General features: G+C 41.9%; 1 protein-coding gene and 1 non-coding gene across 3 annotated transcripts in view; both read left to right on the forward strand.

Moving 5' to 3' along the window:
* Window positions 1–3,155: 3,155 nt before the first annotated feature.
* On the forward strand, window positions 3,156–3,228 carry trnam-cau. Its single transcript has one exon. It is a non-coding gene; the product is annotated as a tRNA-Met (tRNA).
* A 1,271-nt stretch (window positions 3,229–4,499) lies between these two features.
* bcar3 (BCAR3 adaptor protein, NSP family member) overlaps window positions 4,500–18,775 on the forward strand; it is a 65,126-nt gene continuing 50,850 nt past the window's right edge. For both annotated transcript variants that reach the window (XM_044044204.1, XM_044044206.1), the window contains exons 1-2: window positions 4,500–4,642; window positions 10,361–10,475. In XM_044044204.1, coding sequence (XP_043900139.1) covers window positions 4,553–4,642; window positions 10,361–10,475 — 205 coding nt within the window. In that variant the 5' untranslated portion in view covers window positions 4,500–4,552. The remainder of the gene's footprint in view (window positions 4,643–10,360; window positions 10,476–18,775) is intronic.

An 18,775-nucleotide genomic window follows, 5' to 3' on the forward strand; every position in this document is an offset into this window, starting at 1 on the left:
ACAGCCAGCTAGCCTGTCTAGATCATTCACTAAGTGGGATGCTGGGACGGCTCTATTTATATTCTATAATGAAATGGATGCTGTGACAAGTCTCTAGAGAAATGTGGCCATGGGAAAAAGCTGAGGTCAAACCGACAGGGAGAGGAGAGGGGACACTGGCTGGATTGTATTGGACAGGAAGAAGAATTCTCCAGGGACACTGTACAGCTTCACTTTCTTGATAGTGAACTTGTTCTCTGGGTCTTCTGGGTAAACTCTTGTGCTCTTGAGTGCTGACCTCTTCTGCACTTACTACCTTACTGTCAGCCCTATTGGGAATGCATGCAGCATTTCCCTTCCTCTGTAAACAAATACTAAAATGCCTGAGTTCCCCAGGAGTTAAGATGAGATAGGACGGCATCCCCACTGAGTTCTCCCCGTCTTTGAGGACAGCCAGTGTTTGTTTTTAATCCAGAAAAAGGAAATCAGAGCTTCCCAAAGAACTTGTGACTTGTATTCTCTTACTCCATTAAACTTCTCCCAGGTCTTCAAATTCTACTCAATCAGGAGAGATACTGTACATCAAAACATAATAATGTGCTGACGAAGGTCTGTGGACATCTGCTGCTTCTGAGCAGTGACTAGGAAAACCCATGAAGACCGATAAAGGATGAAGACTCATGGATCTGGTGAGACTGTGAAGACTTGGCAGCGAACAAGAAGAGACTGTATGTAAAAAGAAAAAGGACGTAGTGTTCTGGCAAATTCCTGTAGCCAATCATCCTGCATGTTCTCCCTGTGTGTGTGTTAGTTTTCTTCGGGTTTCCTCCCACACTCCAAAAACATGCAGAGATGGGGATTAGGCAAACTGGAGAGGATGGTTGTTTGTCTCCATGTGACCCTGTGATGGACTGGCGACCTATCCAGGGTGTATACCCCCGCTTCTCGCCCTGTGTCAGCTGATTGGCACCCTCATGTGGAAGATAAAGTGGCAGAAGATGAGAGAGTAAACATTTCCCTGAGGAGTTAATGGTTTCAATTACTATTTTCAGGTCTTCTTCAGTAGCCCATGATGTCAGTTTTGTAAATGATGTTGACGACAATAACCTATGGCACAAATAGCTCCAATGAGTTGATTGCAGGTAATGGCTGTGAACTTCTGCTTGCACAATGTCAACATGGTGCCAGGCAGATAGCAAATCTTCAAAACAGGAGTTCAGATTCCCGTGGGTGAAGTCATGACTGTTTGCCACTTGGCATGACAGCAGAGCAAGAGAACTAAGGCGCAAAGAGACAACAAATTTAAAAAGACAGCAACAACAAGTTACAGTATGTGCGTTACATGATCAACAGCTGATCCCAGGGTTGACGGCCCATGAAGTGACAGGTGAGGGCATGAACATATGTGAATCACACTATGATTGGTGTGATTCATGTAACAGAGTCATCTTCCTGCCTGAACTTACACTACAGCTTTGTGTTTTTATGAAGTGTTTGTCTGGAAAGGTTCTGTGATCCTTCAGTAGTTTCCAAACAGCCATGTGGAGCCTTTTCTTTGACAATTTACAAGATAACCTGCTCATAATCCAAGGGAAAAGCCTCAACACTGTGAAATCACACACAGCTGTTCAGCCGTTACGAGGATCATCTGGCTGAGAGATGCACTGACACAGACGGGGGGTGTCGTCAACTCGTGCCGCACGAGCTTCTCAATTAACCACATTCATCAAAGCTGTGAGACTCGGTAGCACATTTTGAGGTTAATTATAAGGAGGCCACTGTTGCTTAGATCCATTTCCAGCTGTGATATCCTCTTAAATCAGTGAAAGTGAAACAGGCAATTTGACACATGCTGGCATCAAACAATTGCAATAGAGTACTCAAAGGTTTTTTTTAGTTTGTAAAGTTTTATTTGGAGACAGAAACGGTTGATGTCTCCATCCATGTTTTCCCCAGACTGGTTGATTTGGCTGTTGAATCATCTGAGTGGAATCTGCCGAATAAACAGCAGGATGGAAGTGGAGGCACATGTATGATATCTGTGAAATTATGTTTATGTCAAATGTTCTCGTGTAAGAACATCTTGTGCAGTCCATGATGACAGTACATTTCAATTGAGAAGCCTCACAGTGGTCAGACCAGCAGCTGTAGCCGGTGAGGTTAAGTAGAAAACACTGCAAACAATTGAACATGCTAACACCAGTAACATATAGGGAAGCAAAGAATGGTCCCTCCGATGCCTGGTACTGTGTATGAACTGTGTATAAGCTCATTGTGGAGCAGGGAGGTCGTTCCCTCTGCTGAACGACCTCTGTTCCTCCGTAAGGTTAAGCTGAAGATGGTGTTAGATGCTGACAGGAGTCCATATACTGCATGAGTGACTCCTCATCTACATGAGGACACACTCATAGATTAGATTGATGTGATTGAAAGTGTGTGTGCACGTGCGAGTGTGTGTTGTGGGGTCCAACAACCTTTGATGACAGTCAGTGACATCATGTACATCCCTGTGACATCACTTAGCTTGATTAGGTGTGTGTGTGTGTCTTTTTTCCCTGACAGGGTTTTCGTTGTCCCATCTTTTCCAATGACATGTTCCCACACACATACAGTACATGCACATCCACTCGTGCATCGCAACATACAGTGAACACGGTAACGTTGATAAACTATGACGTTAACACTCAGGTGCTCAAACCGGTTATTGTTCTCATCGATACAAATTGGATCACCATTGATCTGGAACAGCAGCATTTCCATATAAATCATATTTGTTTATTTTTTCCCCTGATATTTTATAGAGTCAGCATTTCAGAAGAACGTCAATGATCTTTGATGCAGGATTTCTGTCTCAGTTGAACTATCTATTTTATTTTGAGTTTTGAAGAGAAGTACAAAGATTGGCCTGGAACCATTTGGATCAGTGTAGTGTGAATGAATTAAAATGTGACCTGATGCGTATGGATCAGCAATATAGAATATATACTTTTGTGCTCCATAATTATTTACCGTCAGTGCACATGGTTTGTGATTTAAAGTGGGTCTTTGAGAGAACTCTTTGCTCTGTTTATATGACACTTATACCTCTTATATAATGTAGTAATAACACGACGTTCGCACTTAGGGGAAATACTTGGTACTCGGTTGAAAATTGAATAGCTTTCTCCTCTAGGCCGGCCTCGTTGGCGCAGTAGGCAGCGCGTCAGTCTCATAATCTGAAGGTCGTGAGTTCGAGCCTCACACGGGGCAATCGTTTTAGGCAGCAGCTGAACAAAGCGGAGGGGAATTTGGCTTATAATAGGCAGGTTTCCGGGTCAAATCACTGGAGAGGTCGCGAGCGGGTGTTCCCCAGAGAAATGTATCCTACCCCCACTGCTCCCCGGCCACAGAAGTGCTGTGCGCTGCTTCTGCGCCTGGTTCGTGTGTGTGTTAACTACTGATGTGTTGAATGCAAGTGTAACATGGTTTTTATATCTAGTGTTCTGGTCTTCTGTGCAGTCAGTCAACAGCCCATTTCTCAGGGAACCTAGCCTTTCATTTGGAAAATACTGTATATTATACTCAGTAAGATTAATCATCATCGTGCCTGTGTGTGTGTGAATCTGTTGTCTTAGTTTGGCACTAATCAGCAGGGGTTTGGGTGATTTCACCTTTTTATTCCCCCTTTCACAGAGCATTCTGCTTAATGTTGTGTGACTTTATCTAAACTGGCGGCACAGACACCGAGTCTGATTCTCAGCCTCAGAGACATCATCACCCATGGGTGTTTTCAACACTGGATTATCTGCAGTGTTGCTGTTAATCAGCCATTACACTGATAAAGAAGTAGAGCTGGCTATGGGAAGGCATACACATGGGAAATAAATTTAGATTGCTTTGCACATTGGCCTGTTTGATTGACACTTTTCTGGCATTTTAGCTACAGTACAGTGGACCAGTGACAACACACAACTGAACCCCGACATGACCAGATTTGGTATTAGATATGGTCCATGGTACTCACTACATTACCAACATTACCAAGTTTTCGACTTCCAAGGATCGCAGCACTATCTTTCAAACCAACATAATCTTAATCTCGACATGTTTAACAGACCGACATGTATTCCTCTTATTATCATTTCAGTTTCTGTGAATATGTCCTGCATTGTTTTAAGGAGGGAGTGCAGGTTGAATATTATCAAATCATGCCTTGCACCAACAGAGTCTGTTTGGATATTTTCAGCAAAAAAAACCCTCCCACAACTTTCCTGTGATTACTGTAGCGTGAGTACATTTCCCTTTTCCCAGCAGACCCCCTCCTCCCCCTTTAGATGAAGTGCACATGCATCATTCATGTCTTCTTGTACCGGCTAAATCCAGCTAATAGTAAAACTGGCAGATTCCAGTGCTGGTTGTTGACCGAGGTCACAGAACAGTTATGAGAAATCTGGATTGTTCTGTCTCTTTTAGGTTAATTAGATCAATTTGTAGTTGTGTTTAATTGTTCTTTTATATTTTCTCTGTTCTAGGTTCGATACGAGTGCACACGCATCTGCGTACATGCCTGTGAGTGTGTATATGTGCCATCACCATGAAGCACCAGTCTATCTCCCGATGGCTGAGCCAGCTGGGACTGCCGCAGTACTGTGCAGCACTGGAGCAGGAGTACGATGGTGTCGAGGTAACAGAGAATGTTTTCAGCTTCCTGTTCCTCTTTCCAAAATAGCTCCAAATGTTGCATAACTATTGCAAAGTATAATTATTAGAAATAGTCATTTTTGCACACACCGATTAGTGATAGTGAATTTCACTTCTTCATTGAACCCCCATCCTTATTACACAGCAGTAGAAGCAGTGGGCAGAACTTATCTGCATCCTTGACCTGTTCTGGGATTTGAATCGACAACCCTCCGGTTACAAGGCCAAATCCTTTCCTCTTGGCCATGTGTTGCATCAATGGCAATGGCCTTGTGGTGACAGCGCGCCGAATCCTCATCACTAGACGACTAATTCAAATCACTGCTAGCCACTGTTAGCCACTGCTAGCCACCACGTGGCCCATGATGTGAATATGAATCATAAAAAGAACCATGTCTCCGTCATTTGAATGAACTGAGCGTTTAACATGTCTGTGTTTGCTGATGTGTGGATGATAAAGTGTTTCTATTTTGGCACAGTCGCTGTGACTAAGAGTGTTAGACAGAGACTGATGAAGGAGCTCATTACAGTTTTATCATAGACCTCTTAGTCTGAATGGACACTGATGTGGAGGCTGTTTAACATCCAACCATCCACCTGCTGCATTCTGAACATTACACAACCACTGGCTAGGAGACGAGATGGATTGGCCAATAAGGCATGAGTTATACAATTACCCCAAATGCATTGGAGCAATTAGTGGAGGCATAATGGTGGAAGGCTTTAAAAAAAAGACAGCGAGAGTGAGTGAAAGTGTCAAGGAGATTAATACAGATTTATCAAGTCAATGGCAACAAAGTGCTGTTCTCGTCTGAGTCTGCAGTTACGTGAATTTTGGGTTTAACTAACTACAAATATGTTGTTTTTAAAAACTGTTGTAGATTGAGAAAATGGTGGATTCTACAGCACAATTCCAATGACAGTGGTGAACATTCAATATGTGAATACACAGGATTGCAGCAAAGGCTAATTTTAATTTTTCTGTCCCTTTTTATCTAGATTGATGTTCCCTAGTAATTAAGTTATATAAATAAAACAAAACAAAAATAACAGACCAATTACAGATTATGCTGAACTGTGCTGGCAGCCATAATTTTCCAGCATTGTTGGGATTATAGCGATTTAATGAATGTCAGAAAAACTGACAGCCAAACACGATTGCGTCACTTTTAACATTGCTGACATTTAAAAAAGCCTGGGGGCTGTTTGTGAAGGTGCTATTAATAAGAATGAGTTTTATGAAGCAGTTGGTTCAATCTTAAACGGTGATTGTTTTTTTAGTCTAAGCTATGTTTGAGGCTCGGATGTAGCTGCAGTGAGCAGCACATGCTAACAAAGAATGGTTACATTTCCATTTTCATTGTTATAACTATCATTCTTGGTGTGAATGATCTCTGTCCACAGTCACTGGAAGTATAGGCAGCATACAAGACTCACACTCTGTCAGATGGTGTGACGTTGTCAATGAGTAATGGGCTCAGCATAGCGTTGCTAATCTTCCTGTAGATATGATCACAACAATATTAGTCTCAGCGCCTCTTAGCCATGCAGGCTACAGCAACACAACAGTCTGTGGTGAAAGCTCACTCAGCCGGCATCATTAACTCTGCCAACAGCAACATGCATGCACACAACGTCCAAAGATGATTTCCTTCCTCTCTTTTATTATTGTCAATATTGTGGCATATAAAGTATTTGTGGTTTTACAGCTTTAACATTTATATTTACACATTTACTCTACAGATGAATCATGACCCTGACACTCAAAAATTTCCAACCAGTGAATAAAACTGGGACTGAACGATTTGGGGGGGAAACGTGTAACTGCGATTTTCATTTGATTTGTGATAGAATGTGTTACAATTTTTTATTTTCATTGAGGATAGAACAATCAAAAGTAGGATAACTTAATTGCAACTTTTGCTATTAACTAATTGAGTGGTTTCAAATTGCCAATTTGATTAAAAATTAGTAATTGTTTGTCCTTGTAAAGAACTTTATTAGTAGAAATACTGTCCCAAAGTATAACTACTTGTATTTGTAGCAGGTACAAGTCTGATTTTTTAATATTCTGTCATATGTGACTGCGGTTTATGTTTGTAACAATCATGTGATTTTTAATGTCCCGAACTGTCCCTGAATCTTGGCTCCCCTTTCTTTTTTCCCCCTGCGTGCACCTTCATCGTTGCAGCAACATTCATGTGGGCAAAGTCAACACTGACCACCGCTGTATCAACTCTCCTCTCGACTAGTATGAGAGTTCATATTATTGCTCAGCTCTGCATGATGTGGATAAAGAAAACATGTCAACTTGCTGTTGGACACGAGAGGGGAGATGAGAGAGGGGGAGACGGACAGAGACACAGAGAGATATAAGATGTGCCAAACCTCTCTCTCTCGCTCTCCCTCTCACACACACACTTCACAGTGCACAGCATTGATTTATCAGTTTGGACAGCCTAAACAAAGCTTTATCCCTTAATTTATCTATAACCCTAACCATAATTACTACTGGCCTAATCCTAACCCTAACCCTAACCTCAACCTAACCTTGAAACATATCTTCACCTTAAAATGTAGTCATTTACATTGTGGGGACTTGTTTTTTGTCCCCACGAGGAAGACAAGTCCCCATAATGTGACTGTGTAAACAGGTTTAGGTCCCCACAACATTAGTAATACATGGGCACATGTACACACACACACACACACACACACAGAGGGAGGGAGAGAGAGGAACAGCCACATGCAGACACACACAAGGCAAAGTCAAGCAGGAAGAGTCCAAACAACAGTCACTGTCAGTCGCACACACCAAGGTAGAAGTTACACACACACACACGCACACACACATACCTGAATAACAAAGCCACTGGCACACATGCACATGAGCAAACCCAACATATAAACCATAGGGAATAAGGACATTTTGGAAAATTGTGGACTCACATTCTGTCTTTTTGAGTTTTGAGTTAGAAAAGGGTTTTTGTTAAAGTTACTGTAAGGGGCTGGGGAATGCATTATGTCTATGAGTGCCCACACTAAGAACTAAGAATGCTGCACAAACAGGACTTTAGGACCTTTTCTGGCATAAACGCTGACCTTGTCAAGACCAGAAGTCCTCATGGAGACCAGGTCAGAAGAAGCTCACTTTAGAGCAAAGATGTGATTTATGGTTAGGTTAAGGTTAGAGTAAGTCTCCAGGAAATGAATGTAAGTCAATGCAATGTCCCCTCAAGTCATGAATGTCGTACATGCGTGTGTGTGTGTGTGTGTGTATATGTGTTAATATTCATGGACTTGCCCACTGTATATCTTGTCCAAACTGAGCAGTGTTTGTGACTAACTAGTAGAATAGTCGTATTATTGAGAAACCAAAACAATGGGGCCTTGGTTTGCTGTGTTGAGCTGAGCTGGGCTGGGCTGGGCTGGGCTGGTCTGGGAGTGTCCTGTGATGACAGTGTGTGTGCGTGTACTTCACCATGTGTGTGCTTTGTGTCGCTTCATGACTGCACAAGGTCTTGTTCAAAGACTGCGCGGCTCTCCTTCACCAGGTTATTTCAGGGGTCACTTATTTGAGTGCTATGGCGAGGGTCAAAGTGAGGAAGGGTGTGTTTGTTTGTGTGTTTAACACAATGCCGTAATGACAGGGGCAGGATGAGGGGAGGAGACAGCACACTTTTTTTTAGACGGCACCAGTGGCCTCGGCACTTCTCCTCTGCTCCCTGCTGGAGTCACCATGTTGTCTAGACACACTGTGTTATACCTGACGTCCTCCAGTCACAACAGTATCGTCCCCATAAGACAATCTGACTCAAGTATTTACCCAGGTCTTTGTATTGAAGTGCTGAATGTTATTCCCGTGTGTTTGGTGAGGCTGAGTGAGCCATCCTGTTCCAGTGTTAGTGTTATTGACATGAAAGGATTTGCTAAAAATGTGTGGAAAGAAAAAGATAAAACACAGAATTTAAAATTGTTAAGATTTTTTTGAACAGAGGTAATGTTTCATTTGGAATTAGAAGTTAGGAAAGTGGCGACATTTCAGTTTCAGTTTGATCAAAAATGTCTTTAGGGTTTAAATGTTGTTTAACTGTTTTCTTTATTGCACTTTGGTCATTGTAAATGCCCTGAAACAATGCATTATTGCAAATGAAATGCAAAGTTGAAGTGATAAATAAAAACAACATTAGGGCTGCAATGATTATTCAATGAATCGATTGCTAAATGATCTATTTTGTTTTTTTCAATAATTAAAACAAGCTTTCTGATTCTTAAATGCGTCTTAAATGTGAATATGTTTGTTTCTTGCTCCAAATAACAAAAACTGAATCATTTTGGTTTGTGAACAAAACAAAACATTTGAGAACATTATCATTTCCTGGTTTGGTAAACACCAGTCAACATTTTTCAACATTTTCTGATATTTTACAGACCAAAAAAGTACTTGATCAATCAATGATGAAAATAATCATTAGTTGGTGCCCTAAAGAACCACAAAGCATGACTGCTGGTGTAGACTTGTTGTACCTGCATTTGAAGGACTCAGATATTTTTACAGCTCCAGATAAAAAACCCTTTTTCTCTCTTTCTGGCCATAAATCGCTCTGAAGGTAAAGGTTGCTGACCTCTGGTGAAAGAAGAGGGGGGGGTCTGAATCTAGTCAACCTTTCGATGACTAGTTTTGAAGTAGCAAAAAGGCCGTTTGGACGCAGTTTAAAACGCTGACACCTGAGCAACAGCGCTGTAAATCCCTCAGTGTGGAGCACATACGTCTTAAGACTACACTGCAGTGTGCTCATACTTCTCTTGTTTGTTGAAGACATTGTAAGTAAATAATGGAGTGAAAGACTGGGCCATCGGGTTCACTGTCCCTTTTAAAAACCAGTGCACAAGGTCGAGTACTGCTCGCAACTGAGCAAAGTCATAAAATAAAAGAGAAGGGGGCTGGAATCAAAAGAGACAACCAGGAGGGGAAAAGGACAAGAGGAGGGAGAAAGATGAGACAGCGTCCTGGTCTTGGACATTCAGTCCACGTCTCATGCCACTTTCGGACCAAAGTAATGACCCCGGAAATAATCTTCTTGTCTTTTAAAATGCCATCTGAGTGAGACGACCATCTGACGCAGGTCAGAGTCAGGGTTGAGACTCTGGGTCGCTTGGTGTCAAAGTTCACTCTGTCGCCCGAGTGACTGGGTCTCATTTTCCTGGCATGACTCTCACATGTTAGGTGATATATATATACATATATATGTGTATATATATACATATATATGTATATACACATATATATGTATAAAGACAGTGTTTCGAATTGTGGAGTGCTGTAAAAGACCATACACATGTATTTTAATGATTGACTTTACAGATTAATTTGAATGTCAAATGAAGGCAGATAATATGACTTGAGTTTTGTGGGACAAGTGGTCAGATTTATGAAGAGGACGGCTCTTATCCAAGATCATCGACCACTCGTTGAGTTCTCCTTCAGCTCTTTGACATGTCTCACTGTGGACATACTCAACTTTGGTGCTTGGTTTAGCCATAGTGACAGTTTGAAGGTTGTAGGATTTAGTTTGCGCTCCCTCAATCATGGAGAGCAGAAAACAAAATATCAGCTGATCACAATAGTTGAAAAAAAATGGAAAGAGTTGGCTGATGGGTTAATGCTGAGTTATTATGAATGTGTTTTGGTGTCTTCCAGGACCTGCTCCACCTCTCAGAGTATGACCTTCTAGACCTTGGAGTGCACAATCACCTTCACCGCCTGCACCTCCTCACTTCTCTACGCCTCCTCCAGGAGCGGGAGAGGAGGAGAGGTATTCAGATACACACGCACACATTATCTTTCCTTATCTGTCCCATCAGGTTGTTGATACTTGCTCTCCGTTGAAATCCACATGTTTCCACCTCTCCGTCTCTGTGCTTGAGTGCAGACAAAGATAGCGTCATGTAAAGACATGTTCATGTCTGGGGGGTCAACAGCTGCTGCTGCTGGTATTAGTAGTGGTGGTGGTGGTGGTGGTGGTTGTCTGCAGGAGGACAACACGGTGTCTCACACACACACACACACACACACACATAAATGTGAACGCCTTCCAAGGCTGTCAGTAGGTTAATGGAGTGCTGAGGCCGACAGTCCTGCTGAGTTTAATCACTGCTAAACTGTGTGTGTTGGTCTGTGTGTGTGTGTGTGTGTGGGACCGGCAGCTTTGTTTGCTCCGTTTCCCATGCATTATACTGTGAAATATAGCTGTTGTCTTGGTGACGTCGCACACAAGTCTTCAGACGAGGAGAACTTTTTTTATACCGAGTACCAACTGAAACAATATGTCTACAGACTTTTCACACGAGGCAGATTTATTCTCATCGTCCTCCTCTTCCTCACATTATACTTCAGACACTGGTACAGTGAAATCAGATGAAGATGGAGCGAGAGATAAGGGGACTCTAATTATTATTATTTAATTACTTCTTCCTTTTTTCTTCTTTACGGTTTCCATTTTCTACGCACACTGGTCAAAATTCCAGAACCAGTGAATCCTCTTAAGGTAATGAGCAAAACCGGTGTATGACCATTTTACAATGCAAAGGCAGAAATATCTTACAAACAAAATTATAATTGTGGTGTGTTTTCATATACTGTCAAGTTTGAAGCAATTTCTTTGTGCTGCATTATTGATTTTTTTTTTCCTACTTTGATGGAGGAGACATGAACCATAAAGATATAAAGTCTCCTCCTGTCTCACTGTCAAGTTTGTTAAAAGCAACAATTTGCTTGCCCATATGGAAGAGAGGTTCTTTTCAAACAAAAACAGCCCTCAATCTGTGGTGAGTATAAACTCTTTTCAGTCACTTCCATGTTTTGCAAACATTAGGGTTTTGTATAAGTTTATTCTTTATTGCCAGCCATTTCCTCTGTGAGTGCAGCGGTGGTAAAAAAAACGTTGCAGAGGAGAAAGGTTAAAATAGTAAAGGAGAGGGTTATCTAATGCTTTATTACACAACAATTCATCATAACGAGTAAAATAATAGGAATATTTATGAGACAGGCGTTCAGTCAAATGTTTTTCATTAAAATGGCCAAAGATGTGAAGATAATTCCCGTTGAAGGAAACAATTCTGACAAAGAAGAGAGCAACAGCTGCCGAGGCTTGAGCAATAAAAGACGCCATCATTCATCCCCGCTGCCTTCAGTCTGTACGACACCAGCAGCACGGTGTCATAACAGTGTGGAGCAATAACACTGTCAAAAATAGACTCTGTAATTTGCACAACTCCAACTCAGTTGTTATTACTCACCGAGGCTGTCATATCCTGCTCAATACACATGTGCAATATATCTGAGCAATTACTGTCACGGCACTTTTCACTTCCACAACTAGGTGCTCATTTTAATACTGTATATGTAAACATGTAGAGTATGGCTTTAATATTTTAATTTAGGGTTGTTGTTTTTTTTCACTTGTTTGCACACCTGTTATGGTATTGTTTTTAATATTGTTATATTTCAGTGGCAGTTGCTGGTCTTTTTACATTAATTCTTACGTAAATTCAGCAAACAAACAACTCCAGCAAGGAAAACGCGATCATTATGTAGAACTGCAATGCTCTAATAGTGTTTTTATTTAAAGTTCAAATGCACAAATAAAAACGGGCTATATCACGAGCGAATAACACACAACAACCAGCTTTTGTCTACAGATTTCCCTCGCAAAAATCCACACAGGACTGAGACAACATTAACAATTAAAAACTGGCTCCGCCTTTCAGACAGTTCCTCAAATCATTTAGCAGAAGCCCATGCGTCCGCGCACGCCCACTGCTCCATTGACTCAGAGAAAAGCTGAGCTTCTCTGGAAACAATATGTTCGGTGTTGTCCCGTAGAGAAAAGTTGAAGCTGAACTTCAAGTGGTTTTAATGCTCTTGGAATACGATAATCACATAAGAGACAATCTGTCATCCGTGAAAAACAGCAGGTTCTGAACAAACTAGTGACACGTCATGAAATATTTGATGACATTTTAGAGGAAGCTGAGCTTCCTGTGCTGTCTTATATCCTAGTGTAGTGCTGTCTGCTCCCAACCCTGCATCTGTAACAAGTCAATTCCCTCAGTGTGGGATCAATTAAGTCAAATCTAATTTAATCTAATCTAAACCTGATTTTACGGCTGCTAATACCTTTAGGATGAGGACACTGCAAAGTGCTCCTTTAGAAACATGCATTTTCACATTCCTGGATTGCGGAGCCTCGACCTGCACGTTTAGGACTGTTGCAGAGGCGAAGCGGCCTCTAGTTGAAATCACTCAGTCACCAACTACTGTGGTATTATCTGTCTGCCTGGCAGCCTGCCGCCCCCTATCATTACCACAGAGGCCAGATTTGTTCAGCTAATCGTATCCTTTACACACACGCACACACACGGAGGTGTGCTCAGCGATTCTTCTTAGGACACGGCATTGGCCACCAGCCTAAATAAAGCGTTATTACAAACCAGCTCATGTCTAAACTTAACCTTAACACAACAACAGCCCTCAAACAGGTCCTTAGACATGCAGTTCTGCCTCATTAGGACCAGATTGTGGTCTACTGGTCCTGACAAGGTCACAAAGAGATAACAATTACAAGGAAACACGGGCAGCCTCCAAAGTTGCCAACTCAACATTTGACCCAGATAAGAGTTTCCCTGCGAGAGCACCTTCAGCATAAAACTCACACACACTGCGTCCAGGCACATATTCATTTCATCAAGTTACTGTTTGTTGGCTACAGTATATGATTACGCATGGAGAATAGGAATCTGTGTGTGTGGTATGTGTAGGTGTGTGTGTGTGTGTGCGTGTGCCAGGTACTTTCCCCGCTGGCAGAAAATAAAATGCAGCAGAGAAGCAGAGATGTTCCAATTAGAGCAATTAGAGGGCGACGTTAGAAGCATCGCTCAAACCGCACTTGTATGATCATATTTCACATATTTGAAGTATAATTTGAGGTGATGTTGAGGTGCAGTGCTGTCATTAGGAGGCAACCTTTTAAAATGATATATTCATCTTGACATGAGGCTGAGTTCTCGTTTGTTGTATTTTTAAGGACAAAAGAGGAAAAGTGTCGGGTTTATTGCCACATTTATTAGTATAGATGCTGCACTGCTCTCTGCTTCTTGACTATTTATCTATTAAAATGATAATTATTAGTTTAAGTTTTAACTGAAGCACAGATGAGTCTGGATTACACGCTGGCAACATACAGCCCAAGGGTTGGATCCAGTTCACTCGCAGAGGATTTGCTCCTGCTGTGCTCTAACATGAGCTCACTTGAACTTTAGCCAGAGATTATTTGAGGGAGCTGGTAGCAGAATTACATGTGGACATTTGTGTTTCACACATTCAGCCTCACTACACAATCGCCTGAGAATCTTTGGAATTCAGTGCATCTCTGCTCCAGAGAAGGAAACGAAGAAGGGAAAAAAGTGTGTTGTGTCGTTGCCTGTGTTTGTACTGATTGACGTTCGCACAGCTATTCTTTTAAGGACTCACATTGACTTCCATTCAGTTTGACAGTCTAACCAAAGCCTTATAATCTTATAATCTGTACCAGTTAATCCTGACCTAGGGGTGTCAATCATACGGTCCGTGGGCCCATCAGAAGGTCCAATCAGGCCCACAGGATGAATTTGTGATTATGATAAGATTCTAAGACTTAATTTTTCAGTTCCAGATCCTTGTGACTACATGTTCTGCCTTTGTAGATCCACTGTGATCTGTGAGTTGTAACACACATGTGTGAATGGTACATTTAGGCATAAAATTGTTGGAATTGCATTTATTTTTCAGGTTGTTCATAATGTGTTTTGTAAAAAGATCCTTAAATGAATGTAAAACAAAGGGAATCATTTGGAGTCCTTGTTGGTCCTGGTCCTGGTCCGGCCCACTTGGGATTGCAAATTGTATGTGACCGTGGAAGTAAAATGAGTTTGACACTCCTGTCCAGCCCTAACCTAAACCCATTCTAACTGAAAACCTTAAACCAGGTCTTAACCCTTAACGTTTTGAGGCCCAACAAAATGTAAAGTTTTTTACATGTTTTTTGGACTTCTCAAAGATATGATTACACACACACACACACACACAAATCGCTCATAGTCTAAGGGGAAACAGGAATGTTTTGAGCTTGGATTTAAAAGTGTAAACAGTATTTGCATGGCGTAACTGATCAGGTAAAGAATTCCACAGTGCTTGTCCACAGTAACTGAAGGCACCTTTGCAGATTTGACAGATTTAATAAGAGTTAATAAACATCCAGGTATAAAGAAGAAGCTGCTACAGATCTGAAATAATGCACACAATAATAACTCATAGAACAAGAGGTTGTTGACTGCATATCTGCTTCAGAAAGCAGTGCATTCATTCCTTTATTCATTCATTCATTCATTCATACACACAGCTTAACTCTCTGAGCTGTGGGCCACCAGCTGTTTTGTGCCGTGCTACGGAAATCCGTGATATGAATACCAGGACACACACAGAGACAACACACTGTTATGCTAAACACGGACTTTACATTGTTTGTGTTTGTGTGTGTGTGAGTGAGACCGTGATAACAGGTGTTCACACACACATACACACACACACGGTTTGTTTACTTGTTTGTGTCCCTGCTGGACAGCCATGTTGCCATGGCGGCAAAACACTCAGAGTGGTCAGTTGGGAGATCGGAGGGTTCAATCATGGACGTCTCTCTCTTTCACAATTACATACATTTGTGGCTGTCAGCTCGCGTGAATTATCGCCGGGTTGTCAGGACGTTTTTGCTCAGTGCACGAGCAGAGAGTCGTACATTCCTTCACCTGACTTTGGCGTGTCAGATTATGATTCTGCTGTGGTTTGTCAGCTGTTATAAGCCAAAGCAAAGCACTCCTTATCTCACACGGCCTGTGTTATGTTGCCAGTGGTTCAAAACGTCCTCGTTCACAGCTGTTACCGATCATCTTTTTTTTTTTTTGTCAACAACCTCTGAGGCAAACACACACACACTCACACCACATTCACCACCCGCTGAGAGTTTAGAGGTTAAAGTGTATATTTGGGTTTATTTAAACTAATATTGTAATATTGGTGATCTGTGTAGCCAGATCACCAATATTACCAATATATCATATCACATGATATCATTCTTCATTCACTGTGCTGTATGTGTTGCATGACCTTTACATATGCGATCATTTATGTCACATCCGACCAAGCAGTACAATCTGAACCAAGATAATCTCTCGTGTGAAGGTGACGGAGTCATCAACACGACCCAGTAGCAACGACTGTTGTCTGTGGTTATCTCCTCTGTGTCCAAACAGTCCCGGGAATTAGACTATGTTGATCCAAGATAGGAACATCCCAAAACACAAAATAGCATATTGTGTGTCACATTAATCACACAAAAATCACATTAAAGTTTGCTGTTAGGACTTTGCTAAGAGAATATTACACAGTAGTTTCTCTTTTTAGTTTAGCATGTCTTTAAAGTGTACATAATGTGTGGCCACACTTGACCCTAAGAGAGGCTACACTTACTCTTAGAGTAAAAGTTACTTAGTTACTTTGTAAACAAGGTGGGAGTTCTTTCTTGTGTCGTGCAAAAAAAGACAATGGGACACAAATGTCACATGAATTGCTTTTAATTAAAAGCAAACCTTTACAAATTAAAGTGCTGACAAAATAAAATACGTAAACACATAATGTATCAGTCAAAATGGGTCAAAGATCATAGATGCTTTAGCTTTCTCACTCACTCAGGGACCTTAATTAGCTTAATTATGTTATATTATATTATTTAAAGAAACTGATGAACATGACCAACACTTTCGGACTGTGAGGCTGCAACCACAGGAATGAGGAGTGGCTTAAACATTGAACTGTTTACACTTCACACTTTTCTGATTGCATGTGTATATAAAGGGCAATAAGGGAATAAATGAGGAGAATAGAGTGGGAGATGATGAGTGGATGGAATGAGGGGGAGAGAAAATAGAGAAAGGAGGAGAAGGAGAAGAAATTGGGTAAATGTTCCTCGCACACTTCTTATCTTTTTTCTTGAGGAGTTGTAGAAACACCAGAAATATCTACACGGCAAGGGACAAGAAAGAAAGAAACCCCTGAATCTTTCACAACATGAGGTGTAATAAATCAATAAGACTCAAATCCAATTATGCACAGGTCACTGCTCCAGTAGGTGCAGAAGCCAAACCCATCTATTTAATGCTTTGGGAACCATCGGCGCCCTGCGGTGGATTGGTGGTCAGTGATTGGAAATGAGTGACTCAGCAGTGACACAGTGCCAACATGCTGCCAAAGTGCCAAAGCAGGGTTTGGCCAGTGGAGCCAAGTTAACAGGAAGTGCATGAAATGACTGTAATGGTATGAGTTTCCACAAAAACATTTTAAAAAGCAGTAAAATAAACAGGGAATAATTAAATTGGGGATAACACCTTCATTTTGTTTACTTCCTGTGCAGCACAATCAATTCTGTGTGCAAAATGAAACATCTAAAAATAGAAGAAGCAGTTCTTCTCTGCCCTGCTAACAACAACCCATTGTGCATTATTACTTGTGTGTCTAATAGTTTGAGCATAGCATCAACAAGAGAAACGGCTCATAAATGAGATTTCGTCTCTGCTACATCAGTGTGAAACAGCGGGGGTTGGATGTTGTTAGACGAGGCATGTAAATCGTTTAACAACAACAGAGTTCAAACCATGTGATGTAAAACTGAAAGGGAGCGAAAACAAAATGCTAAACACATTAAATAATCTAGCCGAGTGTAAAAAACAATTGATTATAAAGGGTACGGTTCGGTTTGGTACAATAAAGTACGGTTTGGAATGGTGAAGCCTTGGTTTAGGGTTGTAGCATAATGTCCAGCCGGTGCAACGACAAGGAACGAGGACGTTGAACGCAACACAGCAGACAACAAAGGAGGACATCCAGCAGCTCTTTTTGTCCTGCTCGGTTTGTGTCTGTCTGTCTCAAGAAGACGTCAAGTGCTTGTATGAGAATAGAAAGTGGGCATTGAAGAAAGGGAGTGACGTTCTTTTGACGCTCAATCAGCTGACCATTTTACTGTGGTACCTCAAGGGAAGGGTGCCAAAATTGGAATGGTTAGGACCGGTTATGTGTCATACTGTACCAAACTGCTCAAACACGGCTTATAGCCATTTAAATAATTACCACAACACTGGGGCCACATGGTGGGGTTTTGGTTAGCACTCTCGCCTTGCAGCGAGAAGACCCGGGTTTGAGCCCCGGTTGGAACAAGGGCCTTTCTGCATGGGGTTTGCATGTTCTCCCCGTGTGTGCGTGGGTTCTCTCCGGGTACTCCGGCTTCCTCCCACAGTCCAAAAATATCCAATGTGGGGATTTGGTAAATTGGACACTCTAAATTGACCGTGAGTGTGAGAGTGAATGGTTGTTTGTCTCTATCTGTGTGTGGCCCTGCAATGGACTGGCGAACTGTCCAGGGTGTACCCCAATGTAGCTGAGATTGGCACAGCACCCCCCGCGACCCTCTGGTAGATGATGACTGACTGACCACAACACTGCAAAGAGTGTTTTCTTACAGTACTTCAAAAAGTTTAATTTAGGGCACTTTCAACACCAGATCTGTCTGGTCTGCTTTAAACGGAGAGTCCGCTTCATTTGGGCAGGTGTGAAAGCTCATGTGAACTCTGGAACTCCGCCTGAAAACATGGGTCTCTGTTCGCTTGCCAAGTGAACCCCAGTGCGGTTTGTTTCCAGTGGGAAAGGCAAACGGACAATCCAGCGAACCAAAGAGAGGAAGTGATTGAAATGATTTACGGCCGTACAGTATATGTGATCTGAAAACTGCCTCACCCGCTGCTCATACTGGGCAGATTCTTGTGCTTGTTTTCAGGAGGGCAGCTGTTGTAACTGCGTGCCGTTAACCAGGCGGTTTGGTCCACGTACAAAAGTGCAGTGTGAAAGCGAAACTAAACGAAGGTGTGAAAATGTTCAGCATTCCCCACCCAATAAAATCGAGTCCCCCAGATTAGAGTCGCTGACACAGACAGAAAGGCTCATGCTTTAGGGGAGAACTCTCACTGAATGTCC

Source organism: Solea senegalensis, linkage group LG14, assembly GCF_019176455.1.
Source record: "Solea senegalensis isolate Sse05_10M linkage group LG14, IFAPA_SoseM_1, whole genome shotgun sequence".
NCBI lineage: Eukaryota > Metazoa > Chordata > Actinopteri > Pleuronectiformes > Soleidae > Solea > Solea senegalensis.